The 18,564-nt window shown below is 30.6% G+C and overlaps 1 protein-coding gene across 1 annotated transcript; it reads left to right on the top strand.

The window, feature by feature from the left end:
* The first annotated feature begins 15,052 nt into the window (after positions 1-15,052).
* Positions 15,053-16,787, top strand: LOC129894979 (protein BIG GRAIN 1-like A). Its single transcript, XM_055970582.1, has one exon. It carries the CDS (start codon positions 15,421-15,423, stop codon positions 16,600-16,602), a length of 1,182 nt encoding a protein of 393 aa, XP_055826557.1. The 5' UTR covers positions 15,053-15,420; the 3' UTR covers positions 16,603-16,787.
* Positions 16,788-18,564: the final 1,777 nt, after the last annotated feature.

Raw genomic sequence — 18,564 nt, 5'->3', positions numbered from 1 at the left:
GATAAGACTAAATGCTAACCTACTAGAAGAACGAGTAGGTGATGGACCTACTTGAAATATGTGGGCTGCATTTTATGAAAAGTGCAAGTAGGTGATGCAAGTACTTACAAGCTTGTGACAGGAATTAAGTGGGAATTAGTGATTAATTATGATTAATTAACTTAAATAGACCACTAAGTGGGATCCCACCAAGACACGTGGTAGAATATGATTAGAGTGTGGATGATAGTAGGACATATGTCAACTATGGACACATGTCATAAGGGTGGACACGTGTCCCACCCCTAAGGCAGCATATATAAGCTTGGTTGATGACTAATTAGCTAGTTATTTAGCTCATTTTTCTTCAACACAACCTAGAGAGAAAGAAAGAGATTCCAAGCCATGGAAACTCACGGCCACGGCTAAAGCAAAGCGATCTCCCAAATTGTGGTCCATAAATTAATTCTCTAAGGTATTTTCAATCGATTGGAGGTGATTAACAATGTGAACTAATCGTTGGGGCAGCAAGAAGGTCTAACGTGTAATCTACAAGTTTCAGCTAAGTTGAGGAGTTAAATTGTTAAGGTAAGGTCTGATCGTCTTTTTACACATTTTAGGAAGGGTTTAGACGTGTTGAAAGTGTGTAAATATAAATTGAATTCATGAAATTATGTGTGTTGATTTTGAAGCACAGTTGAAGCCATAAAGGGTTGTTTGGTGTAGAAGATGGTGAACTGATTTTAGTTAGTATTTTGATTGTTATTGTTATGGATTTTATGATGTGAATGAAGGTACTTGGTGGTTAAAGTTGAAGTTAAATTTATTTGTGGGCGATCGTAAGGATTATAGTGATGTTCACGTAGTTTTCTTGCCCTTAAATAAATAATGGTGTTGACGTATAGTTGCTTGTGTAACTCATGAATTTGGAGGAAAAGAATGTGTTAAGTAATGTGTAATAAAAGTGGATGGTTCGTTTGGTATGTTCATAGGTGTTCGTGAAGATTATCGAACATCTCTTTACGTTGTTAGCTGGGGGCTGTTTTGGATGTGTTGTTGTTCTTGTTAGTTTGAGAAACTAAGAGTTAAGGCTTATAACGTGTTAATAGTAATTAATGGGCTGCCTTAATCTAGAAATGACTGAGTTAATTATAATTAATGTTGATGTTATTAACATGGCTGATTATATAATGAGAATGGAAGACTTTGACATTTCAAGTTGGAGTTGTAATTGTTTTAAGGGCTGGTTGTAACGTGTGATTGTTGATGCTACTTGGTGGTTGTATGGCTGGCTTGGAGGTGAGGAGAGTGAACGACGTAGAGTAGGTGTTGTCCGATTATCTAGAAATAACCTACTATCGATATAATACGTTTTATGCCTTTCTATAGCTTAATCATATTGCTTAACGTCTTAATATAGATTGACACTACGGGCAGCGTATACGTATTGTGTTACGTATAAGCGCTAAAGGTATGTAATGTTATCCCTTCTTTCGTTTGGCATGTCTTAGATATAAATGATATATGATATGAGCTTTGGGGTAATTCCATTCATAAGTTCTGAGTATGATTCATGACTCTTATCCACTTCTTGACTTTAAAACTCTTAAAGTAGTTGAGCTACTGCCCTTTAGTCTTCTATACGTTGGATAGTAGTTGGTATATGAAAGTCTCTATTGTTAAAGACTCTATAATGATTAATGTCCTTAACTTTCACAAGTTATCTCGCATTATCTTAATCATGTCATGATCACTAAGGTTTTATCTAATATGGTTCATAATGACATTCAAAGAATACTGAACATGACTATCGCCGTGATACTCAAGTATTAATTAGCCTACTTATCTATTGAGTCTTAAATGATAATTTAAATACATATGGTTGCTCACCACTCTTCTCGTGTATACTGTTATTACATCTTTCACTGATTGAATTATCTGATTAATTGTGATTATGAGCTGTTATTATGGATTTACTTTACTCGCGCAATTATATATATAAACTGGCGGCATCAATGCCGAAGTGGGATTTTATGGAATTGATATTCACATATATCAAGACAATATTGTAGATTGATATATAGATCCATATCAAATGCAGGCTCTATCTTTATTTTATTCTAGGGGGCTTTCTTGCATAGTAGCCTACCTTTGGTCTTAGGTTCGCTACTTGCTAGCCTAGAGCTGACCCTGCTGTGATCAAGAAGTCTGCAGCAAATTCGAGTTTAGGGGTCGCCAAAGCATTGAAAGATGGAAGAAATGCTCTGTCTTCATATATTCGGAGAACGCAAACATTTTCAACAATACAATGCTTAGGATACTAGATGGACAGGAGTGTAGGCTCGACGCTAAGTACGGAGACGTTCTTAACAAAATGAGAAACATACCTATTGTTTTAATTTCTAATTAAATACCAACAAGATGAGAAACTATGGACCCATGCATGAAATCTTATTGGAACTGTCCATATCTGGTTCATCCTTCGGAACCATGCCACATCCCGAATCTGATGAAATAGGATGAATTGAGATGATATTTTGTAAATACGTAATTGTCTTGAATATATTAACCATTTCTTTATTTTCCGATCGCATGGAAGGGACAAAAGAAAGTTCTTATTGTTTCTTCAACAATTTTTGATCTTTAATGGACCTAGTATTTTTCAAAGATTCTATATAAATTTATCTATGAAACCGAGATAGTTCCCTTTCAGAAGGGGTAAAAGGGAAAAGAACGATGTTTGATGTGAACGGAAGCAAGCATTTCGCTAAGAAAGCAAAAGAGAAAGCGACTCTTTCTGTTTGTTTCTTATAATAAGGATTTCGGGGATGCATATTTCTTTTTTGTTGTTTATGTTTAAAGGTCTAATTCAGTGGGTACTTTTCTTTAATTTCTTCTGGTTCATACTCCTCAATTCCCCTTTTCTCTACTTCTTTTTTGTCTAAATATCTCTGTATCCTTTGTAAAGGGCTTTCTTTGCTTTCTTTTAAAATCTTGAGGTCGTAGAAGACCTTTTTTATGTTGCTGTGTGACCCATATAATCTGTATGCAGGTGGAAGCGTTCGTTAGTTTATTTCATAGGTTTGATTAATTTCTTATACTCAGTCGGCTAAAACCTATAGAGTACATGTGGATTATACTCACCCTACTTCTGTGTCCCTTTTTGATGCAGATACTAGTCAGGTTACCTCACGTAGCGACTGATATTCTAGTGGATTGTGTATTCTCAGATTAGTGGTGAGGTCCAGGGTTCGAATCGTCACTAGTCTATCTTTATTTCTCAGCCTCTTGTATCATTCAGAGACTTATGTTGTATCTTCAGACTCGAACCTTGTATTAGATGTTATTTATACTTATGACATCAGGTTTTGGGATAATTTCTTTATTGTCTTTCTTTTCATTTAAATCGTGGCATGACTTTTTCTTTAGGAGTCTCGTATGAGTTTTACTTTTAGGCTTACACATCAGATTGAGTTTGGGGATGTGTGCTATCATGACCTCAGTTTTTTGGGTCGTGACATACATGTACACGACTTTATTCACCGAGTCCCTTATTAGAGGGTCGGGTATGACATAGTATATATATATGATGATATGATAATATAATGATACGATTATGGCATCGAGTCCCATAACGGGACCAGAGGGCTGGATACGGTATATGATGATATGATGACATGATGATATGATTATGGCACCGAGTTCCATAATGGATTGGGTACGGTATATGATAATGATATGCATGATTTTGTTTCGTAAGGCACATGTATAGTGATTCCTTGATTATCATACTGGCCTCTTGGAGTCCCTACTTCAGTTATGATCTTCCTTAATGTATTTCATGCTTTATACTCAGTACATATCTCGTACTGACCCCCTTTCTTCGGAGGAGGGGGAGAGAGGGGTTGCGTTTCATGCCCGCAGGTACAAAATACTTTGTTTAGCGATCCTCTAGTCTAGGATTCTGCTGAGCTATTTGGAGTGCTCCATTGTTCCGGAGCCTAAGTTATTTTGGTACTGATCTTTTGATGTAAACTTATGTATATCCAGGGGTACAACGGAGCCCTATTCCGTTATGTTTCGCTATGATATTCTTAGAGGTTTGTAGATACATACGTGTGGGTTGTATATATAAGTTTTGCTCAGCTGTGTTTGTATGATTTGACATGGATATCCCCATATGTAATGGCAACCTTGTCGGATTGCGTGTTGTATTGGTATACGTAATGACAGCCTTGTCAGCTTGCGTATTATATGATGATTTGGTTAACTATGACTCCTCAGGAGACAGATTCATGATATGTGTCATTGTACATCCTTAATGGCTTATTAAGCTTCCTATAGTTCTTGGTTTCAGTCTAACAATATGTAACAGGTATGTGTACAAGTGTCCAGCTCGGGCACTAATCACGACCTACGGAGTTGGATCATGACAGAAATCCAATTAATTAATTGTGTTTCATGAATTCGGGATGAGTTAAGGATATATATATATATTGTTGTTTAATTGTATGATTCAATAAAACATAATATAATAGTCATAAAAGAATAAAAATAAAAAGTAAATTATAAATAAAAGTGAAATAATAAATTTCTCTTTTTTATCAACTTTTCCTTATGTCAACCTTACGGATATATTTGAATATTTTTATGAAGAATTACTTGCTTAAAATTTTCAAAAAATTTACTTAGGGATTTCAAAATCATTAGGTAATAATTACCTACAAAGAATTTTTCATTGATTTTTTTTGGTAGAAAAATATGTAGGAAATTAAATTATTTGTGTCCTTTTTTTTGAATAATCTCCATAAATTCTTACATAATTTATAATTTTTTTTTGTAGAGATATAAGTTTGATTAGTTAAATAGTTCTATTATTTTTTTTTAAAAATGATGGTTTAATGATATGAGATGTCCACAAGAATAGAAGGAGACTTTTAAGGTATTTCGTATTTCTTGAGAAAAAAATAGTAATAGGCCTTTAAAAAAAAGTAAAAGTGATTTGTATAGGCAATTTTCAAAATATGAATAACTATTTAGGAAAATAATATAAATTTTAAGTACCAAAAAAGATTTCTAAACTTGCAAATTTCTTCTTAATAAACTAATCTATTTTTTTTTACAAAAATGAAGAATAAAATTAAAATTTTGGTTAAATAAATTAAATAAGTCTATTCTTTAAAAAAACGAGGCTTTGAAGTATTAAATATTTTTGGAGGAAAATCGTAATAGTTGAGTGATATTTGAAGAAAAATAGTAATAGTTAAATGATATTTTAATTCTAAATGAAACAAAAATGATATTCGAAGGGAACAAACACCGGCTTCTTGCCGGTGTGCGTTAGTGAAGCTAATAGTTCGGATGCGCATACGTTTTCTTGCTCCGTTTCCTATTCTTAAAATTTGGGTGATTGTTTAAGGAATTAACTCCTTTTTGATTGGTGAAGAATGGTATGTACATTTTATTAAAATAATCAGCCTGCCACAAAGGACCAAATGAGCTGATTAACAAGACTCTGAGCATTAGGTATATTGTTGAGTATTGGCTGTATAGACAGTAAGGACACAGCTCAATAATTCAATTGTCAGTACGTTACTACTCCGGAACCTTCTAATATTGGACTCACTATGGCAATTTTTATGTACAAGTGTCTCAAAATCTTCTTAATTAACATCAATACGCAATTTAACTTAAATCAATGTGCAACGAGAGAACTTAAATATTGAGGAATAAATGATTTTTTTAGTTTTTATATGTACTTAAACAATTCTCTTCTCGTGAAATAATTTTTAAAATTGAGTTAGATTCAGATGTTATATCTCTACAAATATAGCTTCATTTTTATTTTTAAGATAAGGAATAGGAGAGCCATTTTATCATCTAATAAATTTCCTATATTCAAATGACACAATACTTAACTATAATATGTCCACTAAAAAGGAATTGCGAGTTAGAAAACGCACAAGTTAGGAATAGTTTACAATGTTAAATTATAATTTTTTTTGTTTATTATTCTTCACTTTTGAATTTGAAAAAAAGGAAAAGTGATAAATGTTAGGTGAAACCCTTTGCCACCTTTTCCATATTAAGGGATATTAAATTAATTGTTTGACATTTTTTTAAAAAAATAAAATAAAAATTGCTCGTCCCTATTAATTAATCATTACATTTGTATAAACAATTTCAGTCACATGTCACGCGGATTTATAGTTAGTTTTCATTGCATAAAAGCTAACGTGATTCGTCACATTCCTTCACGTCTTAATGTTTGAGTTTTTTTTTTGGGTCTTTTTCGGATTTAATTATGTGATTTGCAAAATTTATTAATAATTAATTTAAATTTACTTTTTATTAAAAAATTATTCTCAAGATTTAGACCACAAATATTTAATTAAATGTGGAGAAAAATTATCCATTTCATGATGGGCAAAGTGCAGGCTCATCCTTTAATTTTGATATCATCATATAATTTGCGCATATTTTTGCATGTGTATTCATTATTCACTTTAGATATATTTAACTTGAGACACAATATTTAAACTTCTTTTAGATAATTGAAGTTCAATTATTTATGTTTGATTTTTTAAATAATTCTTGTTTGAAGACACATGTCTTTGAAAAAAAACTTACATCAATTATTTTTTGTTTGTTCAATTATTTTTGCTTGACTTCAGTCATTTATGTCTAAAGTTCATATAAAGTTCAAGTAAAAATAATTAAAGTCCAACCATTTCTTTGCCCCGTGTATATAAAGTTTGCCTCATGTCTGAAGTATCATACGTGTAAGAAAAAAATAGAATAAATACAAATTAAATAACGCTATAACATTGTCAAAAAAAATAATTTCCGTAAATTTGTACGCGATAGTTGGTTCAAGAGAAAATAAAAGTCAAGGAATTATGTGAACTTTAGAATCCAGTGCATTGCTTATTATACAAACCAAACATTGTAATATCAATAAAACTTATGAATCAGCTTATAACACCTAATATATCATGGACACAACAAAAATAGCAGTAAAACTTATGTTTTACTGATACATTTTGTGTTTGGTTTGTATCAACTAGCGATGTATCATGAAAAAGACTTATGTATCAAATCGCGATGTATCAGCATCATTCCTATGTATCAGAAGAGAGATTTTTGAATTTTTTACAAATGGTAGAAAATAACTGAAATTATAGAAATATAAGGTGTGTAATTTGGTAATTTTTCCTTAAAAAATTATATGAAATTTGACCCATTGTTTTGACAAATTTGATCTATCAATAAAACTTATGAATCAGCTTATAACACCTAATATATCATGGACACAACAAAAATAGCAGTAAAACTTATGTTTTACTGATACATTTTGTGTTTGGTTTGTATCAACTAGCGATGTATCATGAAAAAGACTTATGTATCAAATCGCGATGTATCAGCATCATTCCTATGTATCAGAAGAGAGATTTTTGAATTTTTTACAAATGGTAGAAAATAACTGAAATTATAGAAATATAAGGTGTGTAATTTGGTAATTTTTCCTTAAAAAATTATATGAAATTTGACCCATTGTTTTGACAAATTTGATCCAAGAGGAAATCTTGGCCGAAGAAACAGATCAATGCAGATTCAGAGCAAAGATATATTTTGGGCTGAGGTCTCTATTTGAGGAAAAGCAGGAATAAGAGAAGAGTTGGGTTAGCCCAAAATCATTATAAGCAGCAGGGAAATTTGGGCTACAACCATATAAGTTTTGTTCTTATCTTTGTTTGCTTGATTGACACTAACATTTAATATCTATTTAACTTTTTTTTTTATAAACTTAGATGAATCCTCGCAAGTTATTTTAAATTATTTATTATGAGTTAAGATTAATTAACCTAAATAGTCATCAATTCAATTGCTTAATAAAAAATAGAGTGTATAATATATATATATATATATAGTTCATATATTATGTGTATAATCATGTATCATCTATCTATATAAATGTATACTGATTCAGAAAAGTACACAGTGGATTCACTAGTCATTTGAGTAAAAATCCTATATATTGATTAATGTGCTCGACAAGAGAACAATAATATTGCACAGGTAAAGTAGAATAGTGGAGATACGCAAGTTCGATTGACACTACAACAACAAATCCAGTATAATCCCACAAGCTCCAGCCAAAAGTGTGTGATATTAGTAATAGTTTATCATGTGTTGTTTAGTTGATTCCATCGTGATTTCAGATTCTTCCTGGTCTGCTTTGGTAGTTACTAGTACGTGTGAACAGCCAGAACAAAAGTTCCAATTCCTTTTCTTTTTTGCTTTTGGCTGTTTTGGTTGATACAGAAGCTGATCTAAGAGGATCCAGTACTTACTGCTTTTTTTCTTCAATTGTTTTTTAGTGTAAGCGTGCAGTTAATCATCTTGGGATCGCCAAAGATTACTTTATATATGCCCTTCTCTTTTTTCTTCTCTTCTTTAAAGAGAATAAAGAAAAATACTTTGGTACTTTTTGGAGGTGTATGGAACAATCTTACGTCTTTTTTCCTTTATTAAACTTGAAACCAAAGCCCTCTTTTTTTTCTTCTTTTTCTTGGGTCATATATAGTTTGATCCAATACTTTATGTAGGTGCTAGCTAAATGCTATTTTGCATTGGGGGAATATCGTGGAACATACATGATTCATGATATGAATCTTGAGTCATCAAAGTTTTTCTGATTCAACTGGCTTGATCGCCCCAGTCCGCTACGCAATCAAAGTTCATGTGTGATTTACATGAATTCAATAATTTTTTAATTCACTAAATATTTTATAAATAATTAACTATGCAATCGTTGTAGAAATTCACATACGCAAAATTGTTGCAATTTAGTTACCTATTTTCAGTAGGGACGGGCTGGTCTTTTTTTTTTTCTTCGGTTTCCAACTCAGTGTCCGGTATCAAACATTGGAGCCCAACAAAATTCGGATTCGTGTCGGGAAGTCTCACATTTGAGGGTAAAACACTTCCTAATAAAAGCAATTCCATACTCAAGGGGACTTGAATCCAAAAGTTCTTGATTAAGAATTAAGGAGTATTTACTCCTCCACCACAATCCTTGTTGGTGACCTTTTAGTTTGGTTGGGAACAAGTTATTCCAGGATAAGTTATCCTAGGATAGGTTATTCCACCATGCATATGAAATAACTTATTCCATCACTAAGATATAAATGGTGGAATAAATAATCGCAGAAATACCTAATACCTTCAACCAAATACAAAATAAATAGACCTGCATTTTAATTATCCCTTGAATTATTATACCTTATACCTCACACCAAACGACTCTAAGTCTTAGGGCTGTACAGGGCAAACCGATAAACCGCATCAAACCGACAAACCGAACCAAACCGGAAAAAAAACCCGACTAGTGGTTTGGTTTGACTTGGTTTGGTGTTTGAAAAAAAACCCGACCATTATAGGGTTGGTTTGGTTTTAACTAAAAAAAGTCAAACCGAACCCAAACCAACCCGATTATAGATATACTACTTTTAAATTATGTTATACATAAAAATATTTATTAAAATGTAATTTATAAATATTTTTTAAAACTTTTTCATAATTTTTGTTTTCTTTCTTACATTTAGATTTAGATTTGAGAAGCTCATCTAAATAATATACAAAAAAAGCTCATCTTATAAAGTTATATTATAAAGTTAAAACTTCAAACAGTGTTCTGCATCCATTTTATATGTTGATATTTTGTACTAGAATTCTTTTTAAGAAGTACTGCTCTGTACTTTTTACTAGATACTATGAAAACCCGAGAAACCCAAAAAAACCCGAAAAACCCGAAAAACCCGAAAAAACCCGAAAAACCCGAGAAAAATTGATATAAAAAACCCGACTTTTATTGGTTTGGTTTGGTTTATAGATTTAATAATCCGACACAAATGATTTGGTTTGGTTTATAAAAAATTCGAACCAACCCGGTACATGTACACCCCTACTAAGTCTTTTGGTTAAAGTAGTGGTCGTACGTTATTATATTGATTTTGGTTATTTTATTTTTTATTAGATATTTTTTCAATAAATTTAACGGACTTGCTTGGTGGAAGCTTTTAAGGCCTCTTAAACCCTAATAAACCCTTCACTTAATGAATGAGGTGTCAATATATTGAATGAATACGTGCTCCAATTATGTAGCCGATTTTTTTTCTCTTTCCTTAGGGCCGGCCCTGAGAAAGACAAATCCTAAAAAAATTACACGTACAAGTTTTCCGGTCATACGGTTCAAGTGGTTATTATTGAAAAAAACTTGTCTATATATAGAGGTGGAGAATTGACATGAAGCATGTATCAAGTAGCGTTATGCTTTTTTAGTAATTGGAAGATAATTGGTAGATAAATAGATGCAGATTCAAGTTTTAAATTAATTTATAACGAATTCACAATTATATATATATATATACCTATGAATTTTAATTTGATACATTTACATGTCTTTAAGTGAGATGGGGCTGGTTCTATCATCTTACCTCCACTTAGAAGTGAGATGGGGCATATGATCAATTGGCATATAGAATTGTATATATCATCATATAAATGCCGTATTGATCAGGCTTTTACTTTTTTTTTTCTAGCTAAGCCAGAATGTAGAAATATTGATTAGATGGTAATTCCTCCTTGTTAGCATAAATAATAATTTGTAGTGGAAATTAGCTCCCACATGATGATACAAATTGCTTAAAAATAGAGGTAGATTAATCACGATTTGAATTTATAATAGAGGTAGATTAATCATGATTTGAATTTTGAAGTTTATGATTTCTATATCAACTGCAAGTAAATATATATTATAATAATTAATGACTCATGAGTTTACCGTAAAAATTTAATAAATATTTTTTATCTTAAGAAAAAACTATACTTGAGAATTTGTAACTAAGGTCTCTTGAGTTCTATCCCTACCTACAAAGATGTGGATGTGGTGTAGACGATAAATCTTTTCACTCTTAATTAGATATTTCATGTTTGAATTTTAAAAATGAATGTAAAAATTTAAATTAGTCAGAATAGTTTATTTCGGATTCAAGATGGTTTAACAAAAATGTTGATGACTCCATAGTAGCATTAATAGAAGAAGACAAATTGTATTGGGATGCGCACTAACGTTGATTGATAAGACAAGTGTAATAGGTGCAATTGGAGGATGACAAAGAGTGTCTCTCATGAACTTTACTTTACATCTATGATCTTATAATATAACATGACTCCAACGTAGTACAATGTTTTTCTATTTATTGCCATGCATGGAAATAGAATCGAAGATAGATCGACACTTTTTCCCTTATTTTGTTTCCTCTCACTTTCATGAATTGTACATTTGGAATTTGGTCATTTCAAGAGTTAAAAAGGAATCTAAGTCCATTCTTTTATATTATTTCCCGCAAATTAAAGAATCTTTTATTTTAGACGGTGTTTGAATTAGCTTAAAAATGGGCCGTTAGTCTTCTCCTCTTTCATTTCCTTGGGCATATCACTTGGACTTTTAAGATTATCTTTTTATTAATAATTATGGTGTTCAGATCAGTTTATATGTAAAATACTCTATTGATTGTGAGGAATGTTTGTTTGTAAAAGATTATAACTATAATTAAAAATAAAATAAAAAAGTGAATAAATAAATATTCAGGTTGAGGCGTATGTGAATATCTCGCTTTTTTAAAAAAGATTCAAGCTTATAATTGGTATAATCTTCATGAATTCAATAGTATAACTCTTGACTTGTTCCCTTTCGAATACAACAAACCAACAACTTCAGATAACTCAAATAATTTCAAATTAATTAAAAAATATTTATTATTTTTTTATTCAAATACATCTATCGAGCAACTCTATTCATCATCAAAAAGTATTAGTTTTGATGGTCAATCTATTTATGAAATGTAAAATATATTGTGACATCGATCCGTTACTACATAAAGATTGACAGCCACGAGTGCAATGATTAATTTAGCATTATGTAAATCATGTTTGGACATAAAGTTGGCCACTTTTGGGTCTCTTTCACAATCTCACACATATCTTCTATACAAATAATAATAATAATGAAGGACTTGGAAGTATGCACTTATGCACATCATTAAAATTTCTACCATCTTTCTTTTATTATGAAAGAGAATCCTTTTTTTCGATCTCATATATCATTCATTTTCGTAATCGTATAAAATCTTTAAAGTAAATAATCTAATGAAAAAATAGAAATAAGAAAAGTCTGTAAAATGGATCAATAATTTCAAGAAAAGAATTAACTTTGTATAGATTAGAGTCTTAATTCCGAAAAATGTAAAAGAAGAAGAAGTCATTTTAGTAAATTTAGATTATTTTCAAATATTTAATGTTAAAGAGAAATAAAAATTACTTACTAATCGTACCTTTTTAAAATCTATTAGTATTGCTCCAGTTAATAGGTGGTTGAGATATTTAAGAAGTACTAAATAGAAAAGATAAGTTTGGACAAAACTCTAATAATGAGAATTTAGAGCTATTACTTAAATGTTTTCATGAATGAGTGTGCAACAACCAAGATCTAATAGACAAAGATGGAGGAATATTTAAAAATGATTTTAATGCTCAAAGTCCCCAATTTTTCCATCTGATATGATAAGGTTTTGATTAATTTAAAAATAAATTAAGCAAACATTAGTTAAAAGCTAATTAATTTTACAACTAATTGCTAGTAAGATATACATCTGTTAATTCATATTCGGTTGCATGATGAATGCAAAATCGTAAAATGACTATATAGTATTTATTTTAGGCAAGGCAAAGTAAAAAAGGAGCGAGAAATTAAATTAGTGATAGTTTGAGTTTAACAGAAGATAATTATAAATAAAAGGAATATGAGATTATCCTGAAAACATCCCCTTTGAATGTGCACTAAATAAATCCGTTTCCGTATAATAATTTGTAAATCACATAACAAATATAAATTACACTAAATAAATCAAATATGATGAATTCGACTGAAAAGATATTAATAAATACATTAACTTAGTCACTTGTACGAGTACTATAAAATTATCTTGATTGGCCTTTTTCCTTTCTATTTTGATTCTTCTATTTTTTTAATTAATGTTAAAGATAAGGACTTTGAGATTATCTTCGTTCCCTATTTTTTCCTCTCCCCCCCTCCCCCCCCATAACAAAATTTTATTTAATAAAATTTAAAAGGGAGATATTGTTTGGGAAAAAAGAAAAAGAAAGATAATGTTGGAGATTAAGGTAACATGATTAAATATTATGCACACTCTTATGCCAAAAGGAATGTCTAGCTTAATATGGCATGCTGCTTCATCTTTAAGACTTTTTTTGCTTAATCCATTCATACTCGTCATTCTTTTATTATTTAGTTATATACAACGTTTAAATATATTCAAGATATAATAAATAAAATAAATTTTAAGTATTTATTTTCTATGTAAACTAAAACGCGAATACTTATATAATATTTCAATTGTGTTGGGATAAATTATTACGAATAAGACATAATACCAAATTGCTCACTAGTCTTTTCTTTCGCACTCACCAACAAAATCAGTATTATTTCATATTAATTAGTATAGATGAAGTAATTAGAAATTTAATAATAAACGGTTTAAATTATGTCCCGTCAACTATACTTTTGTAGCTCATTTTATAAATCATAATAATCAAATTAATGTGAACTTACATTTAGTAAAATTTTTAGCATGTAAGTCTTGGCCCCTTTCTTAATGTTAACAAGTGGAGTAAGAATGGAGAGTAAATATATACTGTTGTCCGAATTATAATATCCTAATATTGAGCTGTCTACAAATAATGAACGATATAAGTAAAAGTTAGCTTTGACGTCATATTTATTAAAGAAAAAAAAAGAGAGGATGTATATCATTTTTTAAAAATATTATAGCTTTTAAAATATTTCAAATTTTAAAATTTAATTACACAGAGAAAAAGACTATTCAATAAATTTCTCTGGTTCCAATTAAGAATTGCGACTTCTACTAGTCTGGAAAGACACATTACGAAGCAGGCAAAAATTTGTTTTTTTTGGAACCCTAGAGAAATTAATAGTCATTAGTGACGAATTTAAAATTTTTAAAATATAAATATATTAAAAAATGTGTGATCAGATAATATTATATTAATTATAAAAAAAAATATATAAAATCATGTGTCCCAAATTTTGCTTAAAACTCACCCTTGATAGCCACTATTTTAAAGATTCACACGGAGTAAATTTATTTTTATGTAATAACTTGCAAATTATATTTTTCAAAAATGTAAATCACATTAGATAGACTCAATGCAATGAATTCAACTAAAAAAACGTAGGCAAAGAAATTGATTCTTGATATCCTTAATCGGGCTGCACCAACTCAGTTTCTAAGGGATCGTATGGTAAAATATAAGACTAATGCTAAATAGAATAAATTAATAATATTTGTATTAGTTACGTTGAGATTATTTCTTACACAATGTTTGATTTTGTGCATAAAAAAAACATGAAATGCATAATTTTTTTAAAAGATATTTATTTACAAAATATTTTCCACAAATATAATGGAATGGATGTGAAAAAAAAGTTTTGACAGACAATTGTGTTTTTAATCATACTAAGACATGCATTAGAATCCATTGCATTACTAATATCATTGAATTTTCAAAGATTATTTGTACGCACCTTAATACCTAATAGAGCATTAATTATACATATGTTGAAAAAATTACCATACAAGATAATAGTAATATACAAAGATAGTACACGCATTATTGTTTCTAATACACTTTATCAAAGGACTCCTAATAGATATGAATGACAATTATTATTATTATTATTATTATTATATTAACTTATTAAATCAACATACGTATTCCTCGTGAAGAAATAAATACGTATTGCCATGTCATCAGTGCCAGGTTGGCATTACATCCTTGTTGGACCACCCCACCGCAATTCTCCCCATCCCCTTCTTCCCCCCACCCACCACCCACCCGCCGTTCCCCTGTTTTCAAGTTTGATAATCATATAAAGCCTAAAGTGGAACAGAACACAGAATATAAACACACAGTGTTCTCTCTCTCTCCCTCTCTCTCTTCTTCAGGCGTGTCATCCAAATTACAGTTGCTCATTATGCTCTGTTTTCTCTCTCCCTAAAACCATCATCAGTTATCCATAACTCTTTGTCTCCATTGTTTCTTCTTCCCCCTTCGTAATATTATTATTATTATCATTATTTTTGTGTGTATGTGTATGATGATCAATGGCATGAATTCCCCATTACCATCTCTTGTTTTCCAGCAGCTTTTGACTCATCTATAACAGACAATAAAGAGATTCCTTCAATCATTTTTCATCCCACTCCTTCATTTTCCCTGTTTTTTCTTCCTGTTCCTCTTGCTCTGTTTTTTCTTCTTCTATAAAAATAGTCAGATATGGATAGATATAACTATCAACGAGAGAGGAAAATTTCTCATTCTTCAAACCCATCTTTCTCTTCTACACTTCTTGACGCAATTTACCGTTCAATTGATCAAGGAGAAGAAGAAGAGATTGCTCTTTACAAAGAAGCAATGCGTAAGAAACAGAGCAACAACATGGAGAATTTCCAAAAAGCTTGTATGATTGAGAAATGGATGGAACACAAAGTAAGTGAAAAAGTTGTTGTTAGAAGAAAATCTACTGCTGATTTCGAAAGGAAATCGAGGAATCTGATGAACTCGAGCTCGAGTTCTTCAGATTCGAGCTGTGGGGGTGTGTTTTCTTCTTCAGAAACTGAATCCAGTTACAATAATGTAGTAGTAAATTCATCTGGGTCATCTTCCTCTTGGTATGGCCTAAATAGGCCTAAACCAATCAGAACCTCCATTTCTACTCCAAACCCAGCAAAATTGAGCAAAAACCAAGCTAAACAACTCAACAATTATGGCCATAATGAACTCCACATGGAAAGGGATTTCGCTCCTAAAACCAAAAGTGAAACTGGGTTTCTAAAGACGAAATCCAAAGCCTTGAAGATTTACGGAGATTTAAAGAAAGTGAAGCAACCAATTTCTCCTGGAGGTCGATTAGCAAGTTTCTTGAATTCACTTTTCACTACTAGAAATGCGAAGAAACCCAAAGTTTCTGCAAATGCATCATCCACTTGTTCATCAGCTTCTTCATTCTCCAGGTCATGTTTAAGCAAAAGCACACCCAAATCTAGCAGCAACGGAACCAAACGTTCTGTTAGATTTTACCCAGTGAGTATCATTGTAGACGAAGATTGTCAGCCATGTGGACACAAAAATCTACACGAAGAAAAATTACCCAATTCAGAATCTGTAAGAAACATCAGAAACTCCATTAACGAAGAGCTCAAAAATCGTCGAGTAGAAGAAGCCACTAAGGAGTTGCTGAGAAATTATCAGAGAAATTCAAATTCCCAAATCAAGAAAATGGAAATTTTTGATGATGAAGATGATGATGATGCAAGTTGTGCAAGTTCAGATTTATTTGAACTTGATAATCTTTCTGCAATTGGAATAGATAGTAATAGGTATCTTGAAGAATTACCAGTTTATGAAACTACTCATCTTGATACTAATCGAGCCATTGCTAATGGTTTGATTTTGTAATAAATGTATTATTTATTGTTAACTAATGTAATTTTTGTAATTGGTTTGATTGGGGGGTTTATTTTATATTTGAGAGAAATGAAATTTCTTCTCAAAAATTAATCTTTGTGTATGTGTAAATGTTTCCTTTATCTATGTGTTTCATTTGTTACTTCTTGTTTTACCAATTTGCTACTTTGTTAGAGTTTTAACATTTCAAACAAAGAAAAATAGGCAAACTTATTAGGTTTGAGTGTCGAGAGTCCAGTTCAAGCTCAATTGAGTTATAAATAATAATATTGAGTTGAGCTAAATTCAATTGAGTTTGTTATAATATTAAATTGAGTTTAATAAGTTGTTTGCCCAATGGGGAAAGAAGAGGGTTGTTAGAGTATAATTGAACTCGAATTGAGTTGAGCAAATTTGAGTCCACTCTTTAATATTTAATTTGACATAGTACTATGTCATTGAAAAAGTTAAATTCATAACAATTTGGCTGATTAAGAAAAATATAAAAATTCTAGTAGTTTTAAACATATGATTGAGTTATTAAATTAACACTCAAATAAGGTTAACTTAATATTTATTTTTTTCAACAAAAAAAAATTCAGCATAATGGTTAAATTCCAAAGATGACAAAAGAGGATTCTTGAGAGATCATGTTCACACGAGAAGAATATGAGGTAAAAGCATTTCAAGAAGAGGTCACAAAGGCAGATCGTTGTATTCATCAAAGAGAGGTTCAGACTATATCTCTTTTTTTTTTTTTAACTTCGATTCACATTATCGGTATTACGCTCAGATAAAGAAGAAGAATTATCGAAAATAATTTTTCTGCCTTATAAAAATAAGAATAATGCCATGTATTATATTTATCATTTCAATATCTTACTTATGATATTAGACTGAATCTATAGTTGTGGACTAAGCTTTCTTTTTTTTCCAATCTCATCACACTTTTCATGGGGAAACTTTTAAGTATATCCAATCGTAAACTTCGAACTCCAAATCTCTCCTCCTAACATCAGTATAGAATTTCTGGCGACTCTCCGTAGTTTTTAACCTCTCCTGGATGATCTTTATTTTCTTTATAGCTTGATGAACTAAGTCTGATTTAATCAACTCAGCCTTACTAACCTCAAACCAACCGATCGTTATTCCATTGCTTTTTTCCTTGGTTATTGTGGGTCCTTTTTTTGCTTCAAGATGGCGCTAGCATCACTACCAATAAATATCCCCTTCGAATTATCAAGTCAAAAAGCTACTCCTACTATAGCTTATTTATCAACTATTCCAAATGCTTACTTCTTCTACTTGGATACATTTATTATTTCCTTTATTTATGAACCATATTTCACTGCTAGTAAATGGTACTTTTATTACTAGTTGCATTTATCAATTCTTTTTTTTTAAAAAAATAAAATCATGATGCCTAAAAATTATTTGTTATTTTTTAAAAAAATTACTCGTATTACTCTAGCAGTGTGTTAATTAGTTAAGATATTTGAGAGAGAAATAAATGATAGTTTAGGCTAATATAGTTATAATTAGAGTTATGTAATATTTTAACAAGTGTATTACAATATTTTAAAAGATAGATAATAAGAACAGGAAACACTAACCATGATGGTAATTAATAAAGCAAAGTAAAAATGTGGATGATGAAAATGATAATTGAAGGAAGAAAAAGATGATCAAAGGATCAAAGAGGGATTGCTCATGGTCTCCAAAAGTTTAGGACACAAAATCTATGGTCAGATTTTTGTTGGGTCACCCTTTACCTATTCTAATTTTTTTATTTTTTATTTCTTAATTGATATTCGATACGTTTTTAATGTCGATTGATTCAAATACAGTGAAAAGTTTTACTTTGGGAATAAAATATTTTTAATAGCGGAGCCAAAATTATTACTAAGAGGTTTAAAATTATAAAAAGATAAGCACATGAAGAAATTAAGGGGATTCAATCTTAACTATATATAC

This window comes from Solanum dulcamara, chromosome 7, assembly GCF_947179165.1.
Source record: "Solanum dulcamara chromosome 7, daSolDulc1.2, whole genome shotgun sequence".
In the NCBI taxonomy this organism is placed as follows: domain Eukaryota; kingdom Viridiplantae; phylum Streptophyta; class Magnoliopsida; order Solanales; family Solanaceae; genus Solanum; species Solanum dulcamara.
This window is presented reverse-complemented; position numbering and strand designations above follow the sequence as displayed.

Excerpts from the sequence above, each read along its gene's own strand:
- LOC129894979 (XM_055970582.1), top strand. The coding sequence starts at position 15,421 with ATGGATAGATATAACTATCAACGAGAGAGGAAAATTTCTCATTCTTCA.